The sequence below is a fragment of the Salmo salar genome, chromosome 01 (assembly GCF_965601325.2).
Source record: "Salmo salar chromosome 01, fSalSal1, whole genome shotgun sequence".
Taxonomy (NCBI): domain Eukaryota; kingdom Metazoa; phylum Chordata; class Actinopteri; order Salmoniformes; family Salmonidae; genus Salmo; species Salmo salar.
In genome coordinates this window covers 62185038-62202075 of record NC_138291.1, presented here as the reverse complement: position 1 = coordinate 62202075, position 17038 = coordinate 62185038, and the positions used below count along the sequence as shown (strand labels likewise).

The window sequence follows — 17038 nt, the reverse complement described above, 5'->3', positions numbered from 1 at the left end:
TGTAGTAACGTAACACTGCTGTAATACATTACTGCTTAGTAACAGCATAGTAACTAATATAAACAGATAAACAGAATATCACAGATACTACACTCCTCCCCCATAGTGTTTAACTCCCAGAGAACAAGGTAAATATGTTAGGGAACTACTAATGCAATATCTGAACAATGCATTCTTAAACATTTTTCAACTACTGGGTTTTTCACAACGTCGACTGAATGTGGCGCCTCTCCTCGTTCGGGCGGCGCTCGGCGGTCGTCATCGCCGGCCTACTAGCCGCCACCGATCCTCTTTTCATTTTCTTTTGGTTAGGTCTGGTTTATGTGTGCACCTGTATTGTGTTAGATCGTTAGTGGGGGGGTTATTTAGTCTCTCTGTTTAGGTTTGGGGATTGTGCAGGATTGTTTTTGTCTGGTTTGGTTAGGTTGGGGTTTTAGGCATTCCCTCTGCATTTTGTGTATTAAGGCTACGAGTTTTTCTGGGCTGCGCCCCTACTCGGTTTTCGGGCTCTTACTGTATTGGTATTTTTGCCCTGCCTTACATGTTGTTGGCAGTTTGGACTGTTGCCTACTAAAAACGTGTGTTCATGGACCTTGGTCTCCTGCGCCTGACTTCACCCATCCTGCTGCTTTGAGTTCCCTGACAGGGTTGAAGCAGACTTTTCAGAGCCCAGCACAAATCCAGGGGATTATTCTGCCCCTAAAATGGAATTTGTGTCCTAATAACTAACCCAGGTAAAGTCCTTTTTCTTTCCTTTTTATCTAGGACATATTAAAGTGTTTGTTTGTTTTACTGTCTGTTACCTCCTGAAACAGCTCAACTCACAGGTCAAGCTTTTGAGCTGCCCTTTGCTGTCGAATTGGATATATCCGCTCCCCCTGGGCTTCCGGTGGTGGGCCAGGTTCAGGTGGTAGGTCAGGCTCTGTCTCTCCCGTTCTTCCACAGTCAGGAGAATAGTCCTGGGGGTCGTTATTGTTCTTGTTCTCTCGGCATGACTCTGCTGGGGCGTTGGACTGTAGCAGGTGATCCACATGAACGTTGACATGGCGATGACCAATTTGGACTTGGTAAGTCAAAGGTCCTCTGCGTTGCAAGATCACACCTAAGGTCCACAGGCACTTGGGGTGTCTGAAATCATGTACCATCACCCTCTCTCCCTCTTTGAATTCTCTGACAGTCTTTGAGTGTCTGTCATGAGCTTTCTTCTGCTGTAGAGGGTGCTTTGCCACAGTGCTTGACAAGTCTGGTTTCAACAATGTCAGGCGGGTACGTGGTTGGCGTTTCAGAAACAGTTCAGCTGGTGTACATTCCGTTACTGTGTGTGGTGTGTTACGGTAAGTAAACAGGAACCGGGGAAGCCTTTGGTGGGTGGACACAGACTGAACCTCGAGTCTAGTCCAGGCCTTCTTAAAGGTTTGCACGGCTCTCTCCGCTGTTCCGTTTGATGCCGGATGGTAAGGTGGTGACAGGATCTGCCTTACTCCGTTGTTCCTTCAGAAACATTTCAAAATCATTTGACGTGAAAGGAGGGCCATTGTCCACTACGAGCTCCTTGCAGAGTCCAAAGGATGCGAACAGGTGTCTGAGAAGATTGATGGTCTTCTCAGCTGTGGTCAGTTGAGTAGGGAACACTTCCATCCACTTGGAATGGACATCGACGCCAACAAGGAAATGTTGCTTGTCAATCTCGGCGTAATCCACATGGATGCGTTCCCATGGTGTAGCAGCCCAGGACCATGGATGATGAGGTGCAGCAGCAGGCTTGTTGCAAACAGCTTCACAAGGTGAGTAGTGGCCTACATGCTGTTGAATGTCCTGATCCAGTCCAGGCCACCACAGATAACTGCGGGCGAGTGCTTTCATTCGAGTGATCCCTGGGTGTACCTCATGCAGGTCAGATAGCAGTCTCCTCTGGAATTTGTGAGGTACCACCACCCTTGATCCCCACAGAACACATCCTTGATCAGTAGACAATTGGTCTTTCTTGTCAATGAATGGACGAAGGTTATCGTCATTTACGAAGGTTGGCCAACTGCCTAATGTTAAGTCCAAGACTTTGTAAAGCACTGGGTCTTTCCTCGTTTCCTCAGCTATGTCTGAAGTAGATATGGGCAGTTCGTCGATGAGAGAGATCTGGAAGACTGCTCTATCATCTTCACTGTCGAAGTCACTATTGCATGGTAGTCTTGATAGTGCATCTGCATTTGCGTGATCACTGGATCGTCTGTACTCGATCTCGTAGTCGTAGGCTAGCAATATCAGAGCCCAACGTTGCATTCTAAGTGCAGCATGGCTGATTTTGGTCCACGGATGGCCAACAGAGGCTTATGACTGTCAGCAGTTGTAACTTCCTTCTGTAGAGGTATTTATGAAACTTCTTCACTCCGAATATTATGCTCATGGCTTCCTTCTCAATTTGAGCATAATTTTTCTCAATTGGTGACAGAGTCCATGATGCAAATGCAATAGGGTGTTCTTCACCTGACGGTAGAACATGTGAGATGACGGCTCCTACTCTGTATGGAGATGCATCCCACGCGAGTCTCAGTTTCATCTCTGTGTCGTAGTGGGCAAGCCACTTGCTCTTTAGCAGACACTGTTTGCAAGTCTTGAATGCTTGCATTCAAGTCTTGAATGCTTGAATGCTTCTTCGCATTGTGGGGACCAATTCCACTTTGCATCGGCCTGTAGCAGTTGGTGAAGCGGATGCAACAATGTGGACAAGTTTGGCACAAACCTTCCGTAATAGTTCAGGAGCTCTGAGATATTTGAGGGTGCTGGTGCGTTTACGATTGCTTCCAACTTGCTGTTGGTTGGGTGCAGTCCTTGTGCATCAATCTTGTATCCGAGATACTCAACTGAGTCCTGGAGGAACTCACACTTGCTGCGTTTCATTCTCACTCCGTACTTCTCCAGTCTTGACATCACTTTGTCCAGCTGACACGAGGATGTCATCCATGAAGCACACAACATTGTCTATACTGTTCTGCCTACGGCTATGGAACCCTGACCTGTTCACTGTGACTACTATTATTTGACCATGCTGGTCATTTATGAACATTTGAACATCTTGGCCATGTTCTGTTATAATCTCCATCCGGCACAGCCAGAAGAGGACTGGCAGCCCTCATAGCCTGGTTCCTCTCTAGGTTTCTTCCTAGGTTTTGGCCTTTCTAGGGAGTTTTTCCTAGCCACCGTGCTTCTACACCTGCATTGCTTGCTGTTTGGGGTTTTAGGCTGGGTTTCTGTACAGCACTTGGATATATCAGCTGATGTAAGAAGGGCTATATAAATACATTTGATTTGATTTATACCATCTAAGATCTGACCCATTGTGTGTCGGAACATCACTGGAGCTGTCGAGATTCCATAGGCCAAGCGATTGAATCTAAATAGCCCCTTGTGTGTATTGATGGTCAGATACTGTTCTGACTCCAGATCCAGCTTCAGTTGCTGATAAGCGAATGCCAGGTCCAGCTAACTGAAAACCTTCCCACCAGCTAGAGTGGCAAACAGATCTTCAGCGTTTGGTAGTGGATATTCCTCTGGTAGAATGCAGCGATTTACTGTGACCTTGTAGTCTCCGCACATTCTGACGGTCTTGTCTTTCTTTGGCACTACAACGATTGGAGCGGCCCAGTCGCTCCTCTCTACTTTCGTGATGATGTTATTCTTCTGTAGGCGGTCCAATTCCTTCTCTACTGCTTCCTTAAAAGCATAGGGAATTGGATGTGGTTTGTGAAAGATAGGCTTGGTTCCTTCTTGCACTGAGTTTTGCTGTGAAGTCTTGTATTTCGCCATAGCCATCTTTGAAAAGTTATTTGTGCTTCTCCAGCATGTTAGTGAGTGTAGCCTGACTCACTGGTTTGTCATTTGTAGACTGAAGATTTCTCCCCAGTTCAACTTGATCTTTTGTAGCCAATTTCTGCCTAGCGACGCTGATTTTTCTCCTTTAACAATGACAAGCGGTAGCGTCCACTCCTTCCCCTCATACTGGACTGGTACCTGGATCTGCCCTAACACAGGAATAGTGTCACCAGTGTATGAAGAAAGGCGGATGGACGCTGGCTGAAGAGGGCACTCTTTCAGTTTTTCTTTGTAGAGTCTCTCTAGAACCAGAGATACAGCCGCTCCGGTGTCCAGCTGCATTTGTACTGGTTTTCCCGCTAACTCCATGCTGAAATAGATTCCATCTTTTTGCTGTTGAGCTGTGTACACTGAACAGTTCCAATACTGTTTCAGTTGTACCTTCCTCTTTTTGTGCTGCGTCTGACACTTTGTGTGCTCTTGCCGTGCGTTTTGGAGCTTTACATACTCTCTGTAGATGTAGATGTGTCCACACTTTTCATTTTGGAATCAACATTCACTGTGCTGATGATTATCTCCCCCACAACTTAGCTTAGACCTTTGTGATGTGGGCTGCTTTGTTCTTGTGTAACCTTGAGGACGGGACTGAGAAAAGTGTGACTTTTGTGAGCCTTTTTCACCACGTGCATCACTGACCTTGTGAACACCTTTCTGACGTTCTGCATGTCCCGATAGCTCAATAGTATCCCAGTGGGCAAGCTCAAGTCCAAGTGTGATATCACAGGCTTTCTTAAAGGTCAGGTCCTTCTCTGACAGAAGCCTTCTGTGATATGCTTCACCTGTGAGACCACATACAAACTTGTCTCGAAGAGCATCATCAAGAAATTGTGCAAACTCACATGTCCTTGCCAGCCTTTTCAAAGCAAGGATGTAGTCAGCCATGGTTTCCACTTGACTCTGGTGACGTTGGTAAAATCTGAAACGTTCTGCAATGAGAATTGGCTTAGGCTTCAAATGCCTTGAAAGAGTTTCAGTCAGTTCCGCATAGGTCAACTCCACTGCTTTTATTGGTTCAATGAGACCTTTCAGCAATCCATACTCAGTTGGACCCAAAACACTGACAAATACGTCTGCTTTCTTTTCATCTTTGACTTCATTTGCAGCCAGCCAACGCTCAAAACGCTCTAAATAGGAATCAAAATCCTCTTTTGGAGCATCAAACTCTGGTACTCGACCAATGGTTGCCATTTTCACAGTTAATTGTTCAGTTTCATCATTCCTTGTATTCCTTAATTTTCTGAATTTTCATCTAATTCTTCACTTCAGAAGTTTCTGTAGTTACTTCATTCACTGCACTCATTTGTAATAATGTACACACCAATAATTCTCCACTGAGATCGCCAAATTTCAATGGGTTCAATTACAGTCTTTTTTATTTAACCACCAGAGGGCAATGTCGCTATTCTGGACTCCAATAGGCTTGCTACTTGGCAGCTCCTGAACACTGTACCTACTAGCAGTGCCTTTTCTACTGCCGAAAAAATAATTAAAATACCTGACGATTTACATAATTATTTTGAGTTTCATTACTCACGCAACATTCTTCCCTTCAAGCAATGTCCGTTTAAGAAGCTTAATCACCTCGTCGCCACTGCAATATTTGTGTTGTGGAGAAATGACCAGGCAGGAGACGGGAGTAAAGTTAGTTTCGTTTAGTCAAAAACTCTTGTGCTCTCCAGTCCCCGGCACAATAGTGCGCATGTGCATTTCCTATTAGGTGTAGTAACGTAACACTGCCGTAATACATTACTGCTTAGTAACAGCATAGTAACTAATATAAACAGATGTAGATCACAGATACTACAGCTCCGTTCATCTTTCCCTCGATCCTGACTAGTCTCTATGTCCCTGCCACTGAAAAACATCCCCACAGCATGATGCTGCCACCACCATGCTTCACCGTAGGGATGGTGCCAGGTTTTCTCCAGACATTACGCTTGGCATTCAGGCCAAAGAGTTCAATCTTGGTTTCATCAGACCAGAGAATCTTGTTTCTCATGGTCTGAGAGTCTTTAGGTGCCATTTGGCACACTCCAAGCGGGTTGCCATGTGCCTTTTATTGAGGAGTGGCTTCCGTCTGGCCACTCTACCATAAAGGCCTGATTGGTGGAGTGCTGCAGAGATGATTGCCCTTCTGGAAGGTTCTTCTATCTCCAATCAAGTTGTAGAAACATGTCAAGGATGATCAAGGGAAACAGGATGCCCCTGAGCTCAATTTTGACTCTCATAGCAAAGGGTCTGAATACTTATGTAAATAAGATATTCCTTTTTTAATTTGTAATAAATTAGCTACAATTTCTAACAACCTGTTGTTGTTTTGTCATTATGGGTTATTGTGTGTAGATTGATGAGGAAAATTGTTTATTTAATTCATTTTAGAATAGGGTTGTAACGTCACAAAATGTGGAAACATTCAAGGGGTCTGAATACTTTCCAAATGAACTGCATGTATGTCCATTTCTTGTAGTGCATTGTGAGGCTCAGTAACGGTGTGTGGGTAAAATCACCATGGAAACCGTGCCAAATTATGTGTTGTGATAATTGCGTTGTTTGCTCTATAACCTGTTAGTTCATATTTTTTTACATTTTAGTCATTTAGCAGACGCTCTTATCCAGAGCAACTTACAGTAGTGAATGCATACATTTCATACATTTTTTCCCCCGTACTGGTCCCCCGTGGGAATCGAACCCACAACGCTGGCATTTCAAACACCATGCTCTACCAACTGAGCCACACATGCTTTGACACCGTGATATACAGGCCTAAAGCCGAGACAATAAGACGACACAGTGGCAGAATAAAGAGAGCAACATCTGTGCAGTGAAGTCCACAAAACATATTGCATGTAGCAGTTACATGACCTACAGCAAGTTAATGTTTCCAACATTTAACAACTATTGATTTAGAGTTACCGCAAGACGCAAAGAAAACAGGCGCTGACTCCACTATTCCAGCACCATTTCAACTTCAACATCATCTAAATCACCTATGCTTAGTCTAACACAGTGACAACTTAAAAACTTTTTAGTCCAATCAACGTAAGCTAAATATGATGTGTGTGTGTGTGTGTGTTTGCGTGTGTGTGTGTCAAATCAAATTGTATTGGTCACATACACATATTTAGCAGACGTTATTGCGGGTGTAGTGAAGTGCTTGTGTTCCTAGCCTCCAACAGTGCAATAATATCTAACAATTCACAACAATACCCACAAATCTAGAAGTAAAATAATGGAATTAAGAAATGTATAAATATTAGGACGAGCAATGTCGGAGTGGCATTGACTACAGTAGAATAGAATACAGTATGTACATTAAATTAGTAAAGCAGTATGTAAACACTATTAAAGTGACTAGTGTTCCATTATTAATGTGACCAGTGATTCCATGACTAAGCACATAGGGCAGCAGCCTCTAAGGTGCAGGGTTGAGTAACCGGGTGGTAGCCGGCTATTTAACAGTCTGATGGCCTTGAGATAGGACCGAGAGACTAAAAAACTGCTTCTTTAATGTATCTGTACTGACCTCGCCTTCTGGATGGTAGCGGGGTGAACAGGCCATAGCTCGGGTGGTTGATGTCCTTCATGATCTTTTTGGCCTTCCTGTGACGGGTGCTGTAGGTGTCCTGGAGGGCAGGAAGTGTGCCCCCGGTGATGCGTTGGGCAGACCGCACCACCCTCTGGAGAGCCCTGCGGTTGCGAGCGGTGCAGTTGCCGTACCAGGCGGTGATACAGCCTGACAGGACGCTCTCAATTGTGCAGCTGTAAACATTTGACGATCTTAGGGGCCAAGCCAAGATTCTTCAGCCCATATTGCGCTGTTGCGCCTTCTTCACCACACTGTCTGTGTGGGTGGACCATTTCAGATCGTCAGTGATGTGTACGCCGAGGACCTTGAAGCTTTCCACTGTGGTCCCGTCAATGTGGATAGGAGCGTGCTCCCTCTGCTTTTTCCTTAAGTCCACGATCAGCTCCTTCGTTTTGTTGACGTTGAGGGAGAGGCTATTTTCCTGGCACCACTCACCTCCCTGTAGGCTGTCTCGTCATTGTTGGTAATCAGGCCTACTATGGTTGTGTCGTCTACAAACTTGATTGGGTTGGAGGCATGTGTGCCACGCAGTCATGGGTGAACAGGGAGTACAGGAGGGGGCTGAATATGCACTCTTGTGGGGCCCCTGTGTTGAGGATCAGTGAAGTGGAGGTGTTGTTTCCTACCCTCACCACCTGGGGGCGGCCCGTCAGGAAGTCCAGGACCCAGTTGCACAGGGCGGGGTTCAAACCCAGGGCCCCGAGCTTGATGATGAGCTTGGAGGGTACTATGGTGTTGAAGGCTGAGATGTAGTCAATCAACAGCATTCTAACATAGGTATTCCTCTTGTCCAGGTTGGATAGGGCAATGTGCAGTGCAATGGTGATTGCATCATCTGTGGATCAATTGTGGCGCTAAGAAAAATTGAAGTGGGTCTAGGGAGTCATTTAAGGTAGAGGTGATATGATCCTTAACTAGCCTCTCAGGGAAACTTCATGATGACAGAAGTGAGTGCTATGGGGCGATAGTCATTTAGTTTAGTTACCTTTGCTTTCTTGGGTACAGGAACAATGGTGGACATCTTGAAGCAAGGGGGGACAGCAGACTGGGATAGGGAGAGATTGAATATGTCCGTAAACACTCCAGCCAGCTGGTCTGCGCATGCTCTGAGGACGCGGCTAGGGATGCCGTCTGGGCCAGCAGCCTTGCGAGGGTTAACACGCTTAAATGTCTTACTCACGTCGGCCACGGAGAACGAGAGCCCACAGTCCTTGGGAGCGGGCCACGTCGATGGCACTGTGTTATCCTCAAAGCAGGCAAAGAAGGTGTTTAGCTTGTCTGGGAGGAAGACGTCGGTGTCCACGATGTGGCTGATATTCCCTTTGTAATCTGTGATTGTCTGTAGACCCTGCAACATACGTCTCATGTCTAAGTCATTGAATTGCGACTCCACTTTGTCTCTGTACTGACGGTTTGCCTGTTTGATTGCCTTACGGAGGGAAAAACTACACTGTTTGTATTCAACCATATTCCCAGTCACATTGCCATGGTTAAATGCGGTGGTTTGCGGTTTCAGTTTAGCGCGAATGCTGCCATCTATCCACAGTTTCTGGTTTTGGTAGGTTTTAATAGTCAGAGGGAACAACATCCCCTATACACTTCCTGATGAACTCAGTCACCGTGTCCATGTATACATCAATGTTAACATATCCCAGTCCGTGTGATCAAAACAATCTTGAAGCATGGATTCCAATCGGTCAGATCAGCGTTGAATAGAACTTAGCACAGGTACTTCCTGTTTGAGTTTCTGCCTATAGGAAGGGAGGAGCAAAATGGAGTCGTGATCTGATTTGCCAAAGGGAGGGCCTTGTAGGCATCCCGGAAGAGAGAATAGCAGTAGAGTGAGAGTGTTTGTGTGTGAGTGTGCATGCATGTTGACTCACCCTACTTTTAGAGAAACGCCAATGCCATCCTCTTTCGTGTTGCCTGAATGGTCTATGACTCTGCCATCCAGTACAAGCTGTTATTTTTTGTTGTCCTAGGCTACCTGGCTAAAATGCTTGCTTGCTAGACTAACTTCCTTTCATAGGCAAACGATGTGCCAGGCCAGCTCGTTAACATTTGCCAGCCAACTGAATCTAGCTACATGTTGCACTTACAGTAAAACCGCAAGTCCAAATCCCTATCTCCATCCATAGCTTATTTAGGAAAGGGATGATTTTACCTAGCTAACTGGCCACCGGAGCACAACGACACAACGAGATGCAACAATTCAAGTTCTCTGTCAATGACATTTGGCTTCTAATGTAATGTGACTGGTGTGAAGCCAAATCCAAACTGGCTTCCTTGACACATTTGTTTGGTGAGCCAGGACCATTCACAGCTGAGCTCACTCAGTTTAGCTCAACGCTGATTGGCTATTATTTTTATTTTTTTATCAAGGGAGGCGAAATGCTCGCTGGCTTCCCTAGCATTCAGTGCTACGTCTGCAACAATGTCATACTCTTTTTGACCCGACAGCATAGATAGGCTACACATACAGAGACAGAGGGATCTGTTCCGTTCGCTTGGATGCCTTTCTCCAGGAGACACATTCAGCCTCTTGTGAATTGAAGTAAATGTATGAAACACAGAGAAATTAAAGAAAAATTACTTAGTATGTTTTTTTTCTTGGTCATTTTTTGGGGGAAGCCTGGCTTCCCTTGGCATCAATGAATTAACGCCACTTGTGAGGCTGCGTTGTGGTCAGGGCAGATGTAAGGACTTAACCCCGGTGACCCTGCTGTCCCGCCTGAACAAATAAACCATCAACATCCTGCTTCACAGCCCTCGCCGTCCCCCATCTTACCCAACCTGACAGCTCCATTACCTCCTTCACATACTCCTCCCTACACTCCACGGCCACAAATCAGCTGAAGTGTTAGGAGACTATTTTAACTTAAATCAAATAAAAAGTCAGCACAAATAAGTGTGTGTGTGTGTGTGTGTGTGTGTGTGTGTGTGTGTGTGTGTGTGTGTGTGTGTGTGTGTGTGTGTGTGTGTGTGTGTGTGTGTGTTTGTTTGTGTTTGGTTTTGCTATCCTTGTGGGGACCAGAAGTCCTCACAAGGATACTAAATCAACGAAATGTGGATAAGTGGGAACATTTCACCGGTCCCCACAAGGAAAAAGGCTATTTTAGGATTAAGTACCTTGTTAAGGGAACATCAACAGATTTTCACCTTGTCAGCTCAGGTATTCAAACCAGAAACATTTCAGTTACTGGTCCAATACTCTAACCACTAGGCTAAACCTACTGAGTCTACCTATAATGTCATTTACTGTTTCAGATCCCATGATGAGAAATTAGATCTCTAACATTGACTAAAGGAGTCCGATAACATAAAATAGGATTTCTCAACCCGAACTGTACCGAGTACGGTTATGTGCACACAATAATAGTTTGATTTAAACGTTTACATCCTTAGCAAGAAGAATGATTACCCTAATAGTACTGTTTACATGGATACATCTGAAATCAGGCTTCCTGATGGGAGTTTGATAAATGCAGAAAATCGCCAATCAAAATAACCATTTTACCACAATGATAAACTATTTCTGTATGGACCTCACTTTGTGCATAAGGGCATTGTCATGCTGAAACAGGAAAGGGGCTTCCTAAACTGTTGCCACAAAGTTGGAAGCACAGAATCATCTAGAATGTCATTGTATGCTGTAGCATAAAGATTTCCCTTCACTGGAACTAAGGGGCCTAGACCGAAGCATGATAAACAGCCCCAGACCATTATTCCTCCTCCACCAAACTTTACAGTTGGCACTAAGCATTCGGGCAGGTAGAGTTCTCCTGGCTTCCACCAAACCCAGATTCGTCCGTCTGACTGCCAAATGGTGAAGCATGATTCATCACTCCAGAGAACGCGTTTACACCACTCCAGCCGACGCTTAGCATTGCACATGGTGATCTTAAACGTGTGTGCAGCTGCTCGGCCATGGAAACCCATTTCATGAAGCTCCCGACAAACAGTTATTGTGCTGACGTTGCTTCCAGAGGCAGTTTGGAACCCGGTAGTGAGTGTTGCAACACAGGACAGACGATTTTACAAGCTACGCGCTTCAATACTCTGCCTTCCCATTCTGTGAGCTTGTGTGGCCTACCACTTCGCAGCTGAGCCGTTGTTGCTCCTAGACGTTTCCACTTCACAATAACAGCACTTGACCGGGCAGTTCTAGCAGGGCAGAAATTTGACAAACTGACTTGTTGGAAAGGTGGCCTCCTATGATGGTTCCACGTCGAAAATCACTGAGCTCTTCAGTAAGGCCATTCTAATGTCAATGTTTGTCGATGGAGATTGCATGGCTGTGTATTCGATTTTATACACCTGTCAGCAACGGGTGTCGCTAAAATAGCCGAATCCACTAATTTGAAGGGGTGTCCATATACTTTTGTATATATGGTGTACTTCAGTCTGAGACTGCTATTATTGAAGTCGTTTGTGGTGATGTCAAAATGAGGGGTGTTGTACAAAACAAAGTAATCAGAGATTGGATCATCTCTGACCAATCAGAGTATCAAAGCCAATGACGAATTATCAAAACGCAGATTTACCCTCGTGTTCCGTCTCTGGCCCAACCCATCGGTTTCTGGGACCTATCAGACCGTCTGGAATGGATTTCCATTCTACAAATCCTCAGGGAGGTACTCAAAGCCACACTCTTTGCAGAGACAAAACAACATTCATGTGTTATCGCTATGATTTATCTAATAGCAGAACCAAATGACCTGGATTGCAGTTGAGAATACATTAAAAGTACATGGTGCAAATTATCAATGCCGTTCGAGATTCTGTACAGATTATTACAGAAATTGTGAAGATGTCCACAGACCTGCGATGACCTATGCATGCTATCTTGAACATGCACACTTTATATGATTACATAAGACATTTATAGTTACAGTAACCTCAAAATGTGGCCATGGATGTGTTACTCATTCTAAGGTTGAATGTTACATTAGTTTGTGGGATTGCCTTAACTTTAGGCTATTTACTGTATTACAATAGTAATATTCAATTGTGTTTGGTTTTCAATACAACCACCAAAGGTATGCACGCCGAGCCATCTGGTCCGCACCCCCGGGAGGAGCGTGTCCTATGGCTTGCCGTCGGCTTAGATCAGTGGGGGGGCCGCACCTTCCTGAGGGAGTCTCGCGGGCCTTTAATTCCAGTTTGTCTACAAATGAATAATTCATATGTTGGATTCACATCTCCATATCAACAAAAAGAAACTTTAAATGCACTTTAAATAAAGTTTGATATGATTTAGTCCTATTTTTTTTACTTAGATTTTTGGTTGAAATGGAGACATGAATGCAACATATGAATTATTAACGAAGATTGCATTTGAAATCAACCAAAGCTTGAAACCCTAGGGCTATGTATTGTCTATTTTTTGTTGAATCCTGGTTTGAATAGAAACAATAGCTGTTGATGAATTTGCAAATGCTATACAGTATATAGGCCTAAATAGCACAATTGACGATATAAGTGATAAAAGTATGGTCACATTTCATTTGACTTCTCACGATAGCACATTGGTAAGAGTTGCTAACAAATATCATAGCTAAACTGGGCTGGGCTTGGTTACAAATCCTGGATGGGAGACCAAAGTATAGCTTTTGATAGAGCAATTTTCCAGTAAAAGATTCTAACCAGACTATTCTTTTTTTCTGATAGTGTAAATAACGTTGAAGATCTGAAGTTGTTTTAAAGGTACAAATTATTCTGAAATGTGGTTACCATGATGACATAATCCTGTGGTTGACATTTCACCCTCAAATCAACAGTTGTGCACGTCCCCGGGACTTGCTGCACCTCCCCAGCCGGCGTTGGTGATGCCATGCCCCGCAACCACAGTGGTGATGAGGCTGGTACTGCGCTCTGGATGAAATCCTCTCAAGGGGGTCAGGTTCGCGACTACGGGTTGAAAAATGTGAAGTCTGGACATGCACGTGATGACTTCGTTCAATTCCAATGTTTTTCCACGTAGATTCCAGGTCGCACTACGTTGACAGATTACGTTGAAACAACATTGATTCAACCAATTTGTGCCCAGTGAGATACTTCCACTTTTTCCGAACTCACTTCACATGCGCAGAGGAAGGTTTACGCTGCTGGTGCTGGCACATGCGCAGATTAAATACACCGCTGGATATCTGATTAAGCTGTTTACATGTCCTAATCATTTGAAAGATTGTCCAGAAAACCAGGTGTTTCAATCGCCGTATGCTTACTTCAATTATGACTTTACGCCGATTAAGATGTTTACATGACTAATACCATACGTGGCCTACTACCATAATCAGTTTAATATCGAGTGATTAGTGTGCATGTAAACATACTCGTAAGGCCCTACTCTACAACAGCAGCATCCAACTGTTACAATGAAACAATCTAGACAAGGCACTTGGACACACACACACACACCAGTATGATTTATATGATTCATTTGCACTGTAAAAAAAGAAAAAACACCCCGAGTGGCGCAGTGCAAGAGGCTTCACTATAGTCCCTGGTTCGATTCCAGGCTGTATCGCCCATAATTGGGCGGTCCACAATTGGCCCAGCGTGTTCCGGGGTAGGCCGTCATTGTAAATAACATTTTTTTTCTTGACTGACTTGCCTAGTTAAATAAAGGTTATATTTAGTTGTTTCAACTAATTATTACTAAGTAACTGGTTCCACAGCCTTTTTTTTTTTTCTAAACTTTTCGGTCCAGAAAAAAAATTGTTGGAGTAAACTTAGCTCTGTAAATTTTAAATTATGTGTTTGCTCAATTTGTCTCATAAAGTATGTTCATTCTACAATTAATTATTATTTGGGCATCTTAACTAAATAAGGCTGTGCAACTGGTTACACATACAGTGCTTTTAACATAGAACATAGATATTTGATACACATTGACATTTTCCATGTATACAGTAAATTGTATTACTCACCTGGGATTTAAACTCCCGACCACTTGGTTCATTCTGATCTTCCTGCTATGCCACTATGTCTGTGTCAATGATCAGATAATCTGTCTATTCCCTCATCATTGATTTGCTTTACTTATTTAAAAACAAATTGGGGGGGGGGGTTGTGTATAGTTGTTTAATGTTGGTAGGGCATAGTACTCTGTTTTAATGTTACTCCTTAATGTTCTCCTTAATTTAGTTTTTCTTGAGTGTACTTTTAGCAGAGCTTAGATTTACTTTGACCTGCGAAGTGTAGCCATACAGGTGAAATCAGTTGTTTACACAGTGGCATAGCAGAAAGATTGGAATGCTGTGAACCAATAGGTTGTGAACATGTTGAATAATAATTACTGTATAAATGAACATGCACAATGTAATCATGTGTGTCAAATATGTACATTGAAAATATTGTATGTTAAAAGCACGGTATGTATAACTAGTTTTCTGTGTAAAATGGATAAATGAGACAATTTGAGCAAACAGATCATTTTCAATTGACTGAATGTTTGCCTACATTTTCTCATTTTGAAGCTACGTTTGGGCCAATTAAAAATGTTCAGTTAACACTGACAAAAGTGTTATTTTTTTTACAGTGTGGTTCTGGTTGCCAACACTTCACCTGGACAAAACCTCTAATCATTCCCTTTCCCCTATGTAGCTTTGTGCGCTGGAAGAATTCCCAGCAACAGGTGACTGATTTAGTACCCTGCCATAAAAGTACTGTTTAAATCTGTTTAGATTACATGATAACAGCTCGTATACTCACACGAAGGCGTGATAGATGAACGCCCATGCCCTGGGTCTCTCCAGCACATTGTAGAGGTAATTCTGCAGACGCCGGTAGCGCACATTCCTGCGCCCGCTCTGCGCGCTGTAGATGAGCGGCTTCCCGAGCAAACTCAACCGGGCGCCCTTTTGCCTCTCCGCGCCGTCTGCACCTGCCGGGCCCAGCGAAAACATCCCGTCTCCGACTCGAACCGCGTTGTTCATCATCCTCCGTCCAGACTCGACATCTTTCAACCCGTAGTCCTGAGCCCGACGCCCTGGGGAGGTTTTCATCCAGAGCCCAGTACCGGCCTCATCGGCACTGTGGTTTCGGGGCATGGCATCACCAACGCCGGCTGGGGTTGTGCAGCTAGTACCGGGGACGTGCACATAGAGTGTAGATGAGTTTGCACAAAGGTGTAGGAAACAAAACCATACGGCTATATTCATGAATTCATTGAAATAACTATAATTAACACAACGCTATTTTATGGTCTCATCCTCTATCTCGGTGGTCTGTCTACTGTGGTTCGGTGCGGTAAGTAGAATTCTGGGGTTTGGAGACTTCTGTGCCCACGGCGCTTTGGCCATCTGTGTGAGGCGCGAAAGAGCAGGGTTATGAAGGAGTGTCAACGACTCCCGGACAGAAATTTGGCGAGGGGAGGAAATCACCCGACACCAACTCCCTCCCCCCTTCTCTTTCTCTGACTTCGATATGTAATATCCGCGGCTCAGGATTTGCACAGACAGACAAGAACCAGGTGCGAGCTTGCTTTCCGAATTGTGGCACTTTGTTTGGTTCTTCAATGCGCGCGTCTTCATTCATGGCACGGGAGTTGTCTAGGATGTTTAATCACTCAGAAACCAAGTATGTGGCATTAGAGAGCACCAACAATCCCATGGCTACCAGGGAATCGATGTGAAGTTTCAGCAGAGCCGGGTGACATGCATGTGCAGTGCTGAGGAAAACCTATTCAGGATAAGTGTAATAATCTGTATTCTGAAACACTGCCTCGATATAATCACCCACTGCGACCTCACCTCAAAAATATCAACGGGCTCCTATGGAATGAGCTCCAATTAAGCGCGTGTAGGCTTTTACACTTCCATTTTAATGGCCGGTGAACAAGCGGTCATCCAAAACAAGAAACTAACTCGCGTCAAAAGCCAATGTACACATCGGGTAAATCCAGTTCATCACTGTCCTCCATCCTACTCACGATGTCCCAGATTGTCGGACTGTAGACTCTCTTGTAGCGCTGAATATGGGCATTGACAATTACAACGAGATTAATCCGTGGCCAAAGTGTCGTCGGTCTGATGGCACTTTTCGTTTACTTTCGTTTCCAATACGATTTTCTGTCCTCATTTTTCGTTTATGTAAATACGTTAATTTGATATTTTTGCGCTTGTGACTCTAGGTCACACTCTTCACAGGCAACAGGGGTTCTGTCCGACCACGTGATCTCAAGTGAAACACACACACACACACACACACACACACACACACACACACCCCCCCTTATACATTGTAGCCTATTAGGCCTATGCAGCGGGATAAAACAAACTACCCACTGGGCAAAAACGTTTTTTTTCAGGTCATTTCAACAACAGAAATTCAATGTGATGACGTTGATGGAAAGCGGATTGGATTTGCAAAAAGTCATCAACCTAAGGGAATTTTGTATTTTTTTCCCACCCAACTTTTAACCTAAATCCAATGTCATGGTGGCATTTGTTGAATTCACGTTGAATCCACGTTAGTTGACAACTTAACCAAATGTAAATAGAGTTGATCTGACATCTGTGCTCAGTGGGTATAGCCTACACTCTCATTGAAAAACTTTTCAATTGCACATGGACTATGTCA

General features: G+C 44.2%; 1 protein-coding gene across 12 annotated transcripts in view; it reads right to left on the bottom strand.

Annotated features, from left to right (window-relative positions):
- LOC106606915 (potassium voltage-gated channel subfamily KQT member 5) overlaps window positions 1-16624 on the bottom strand; it is a 147326-nt gene extending 130702 nt beyond the window's left edge. For all 12 annotated transcript variants that reach the window (XM_014203394.3, XM_014203439.3, XM_014203384.3 and 9 more), the window contains exon 1: window positions 15170-16624. In XM_014203394.3, the coding sequence (XP_014058869.3) occupies window positions 15170-15618 (449 nt within the window). In that variant the 5' untranslated portion in view covers window positions 15619-16624. The remainder of the gene's footprint in view (window positions 1-15169) is intronic.
- Between the last annotated feature and the right edge of the window lie 414 nt (window positions 16625-17038).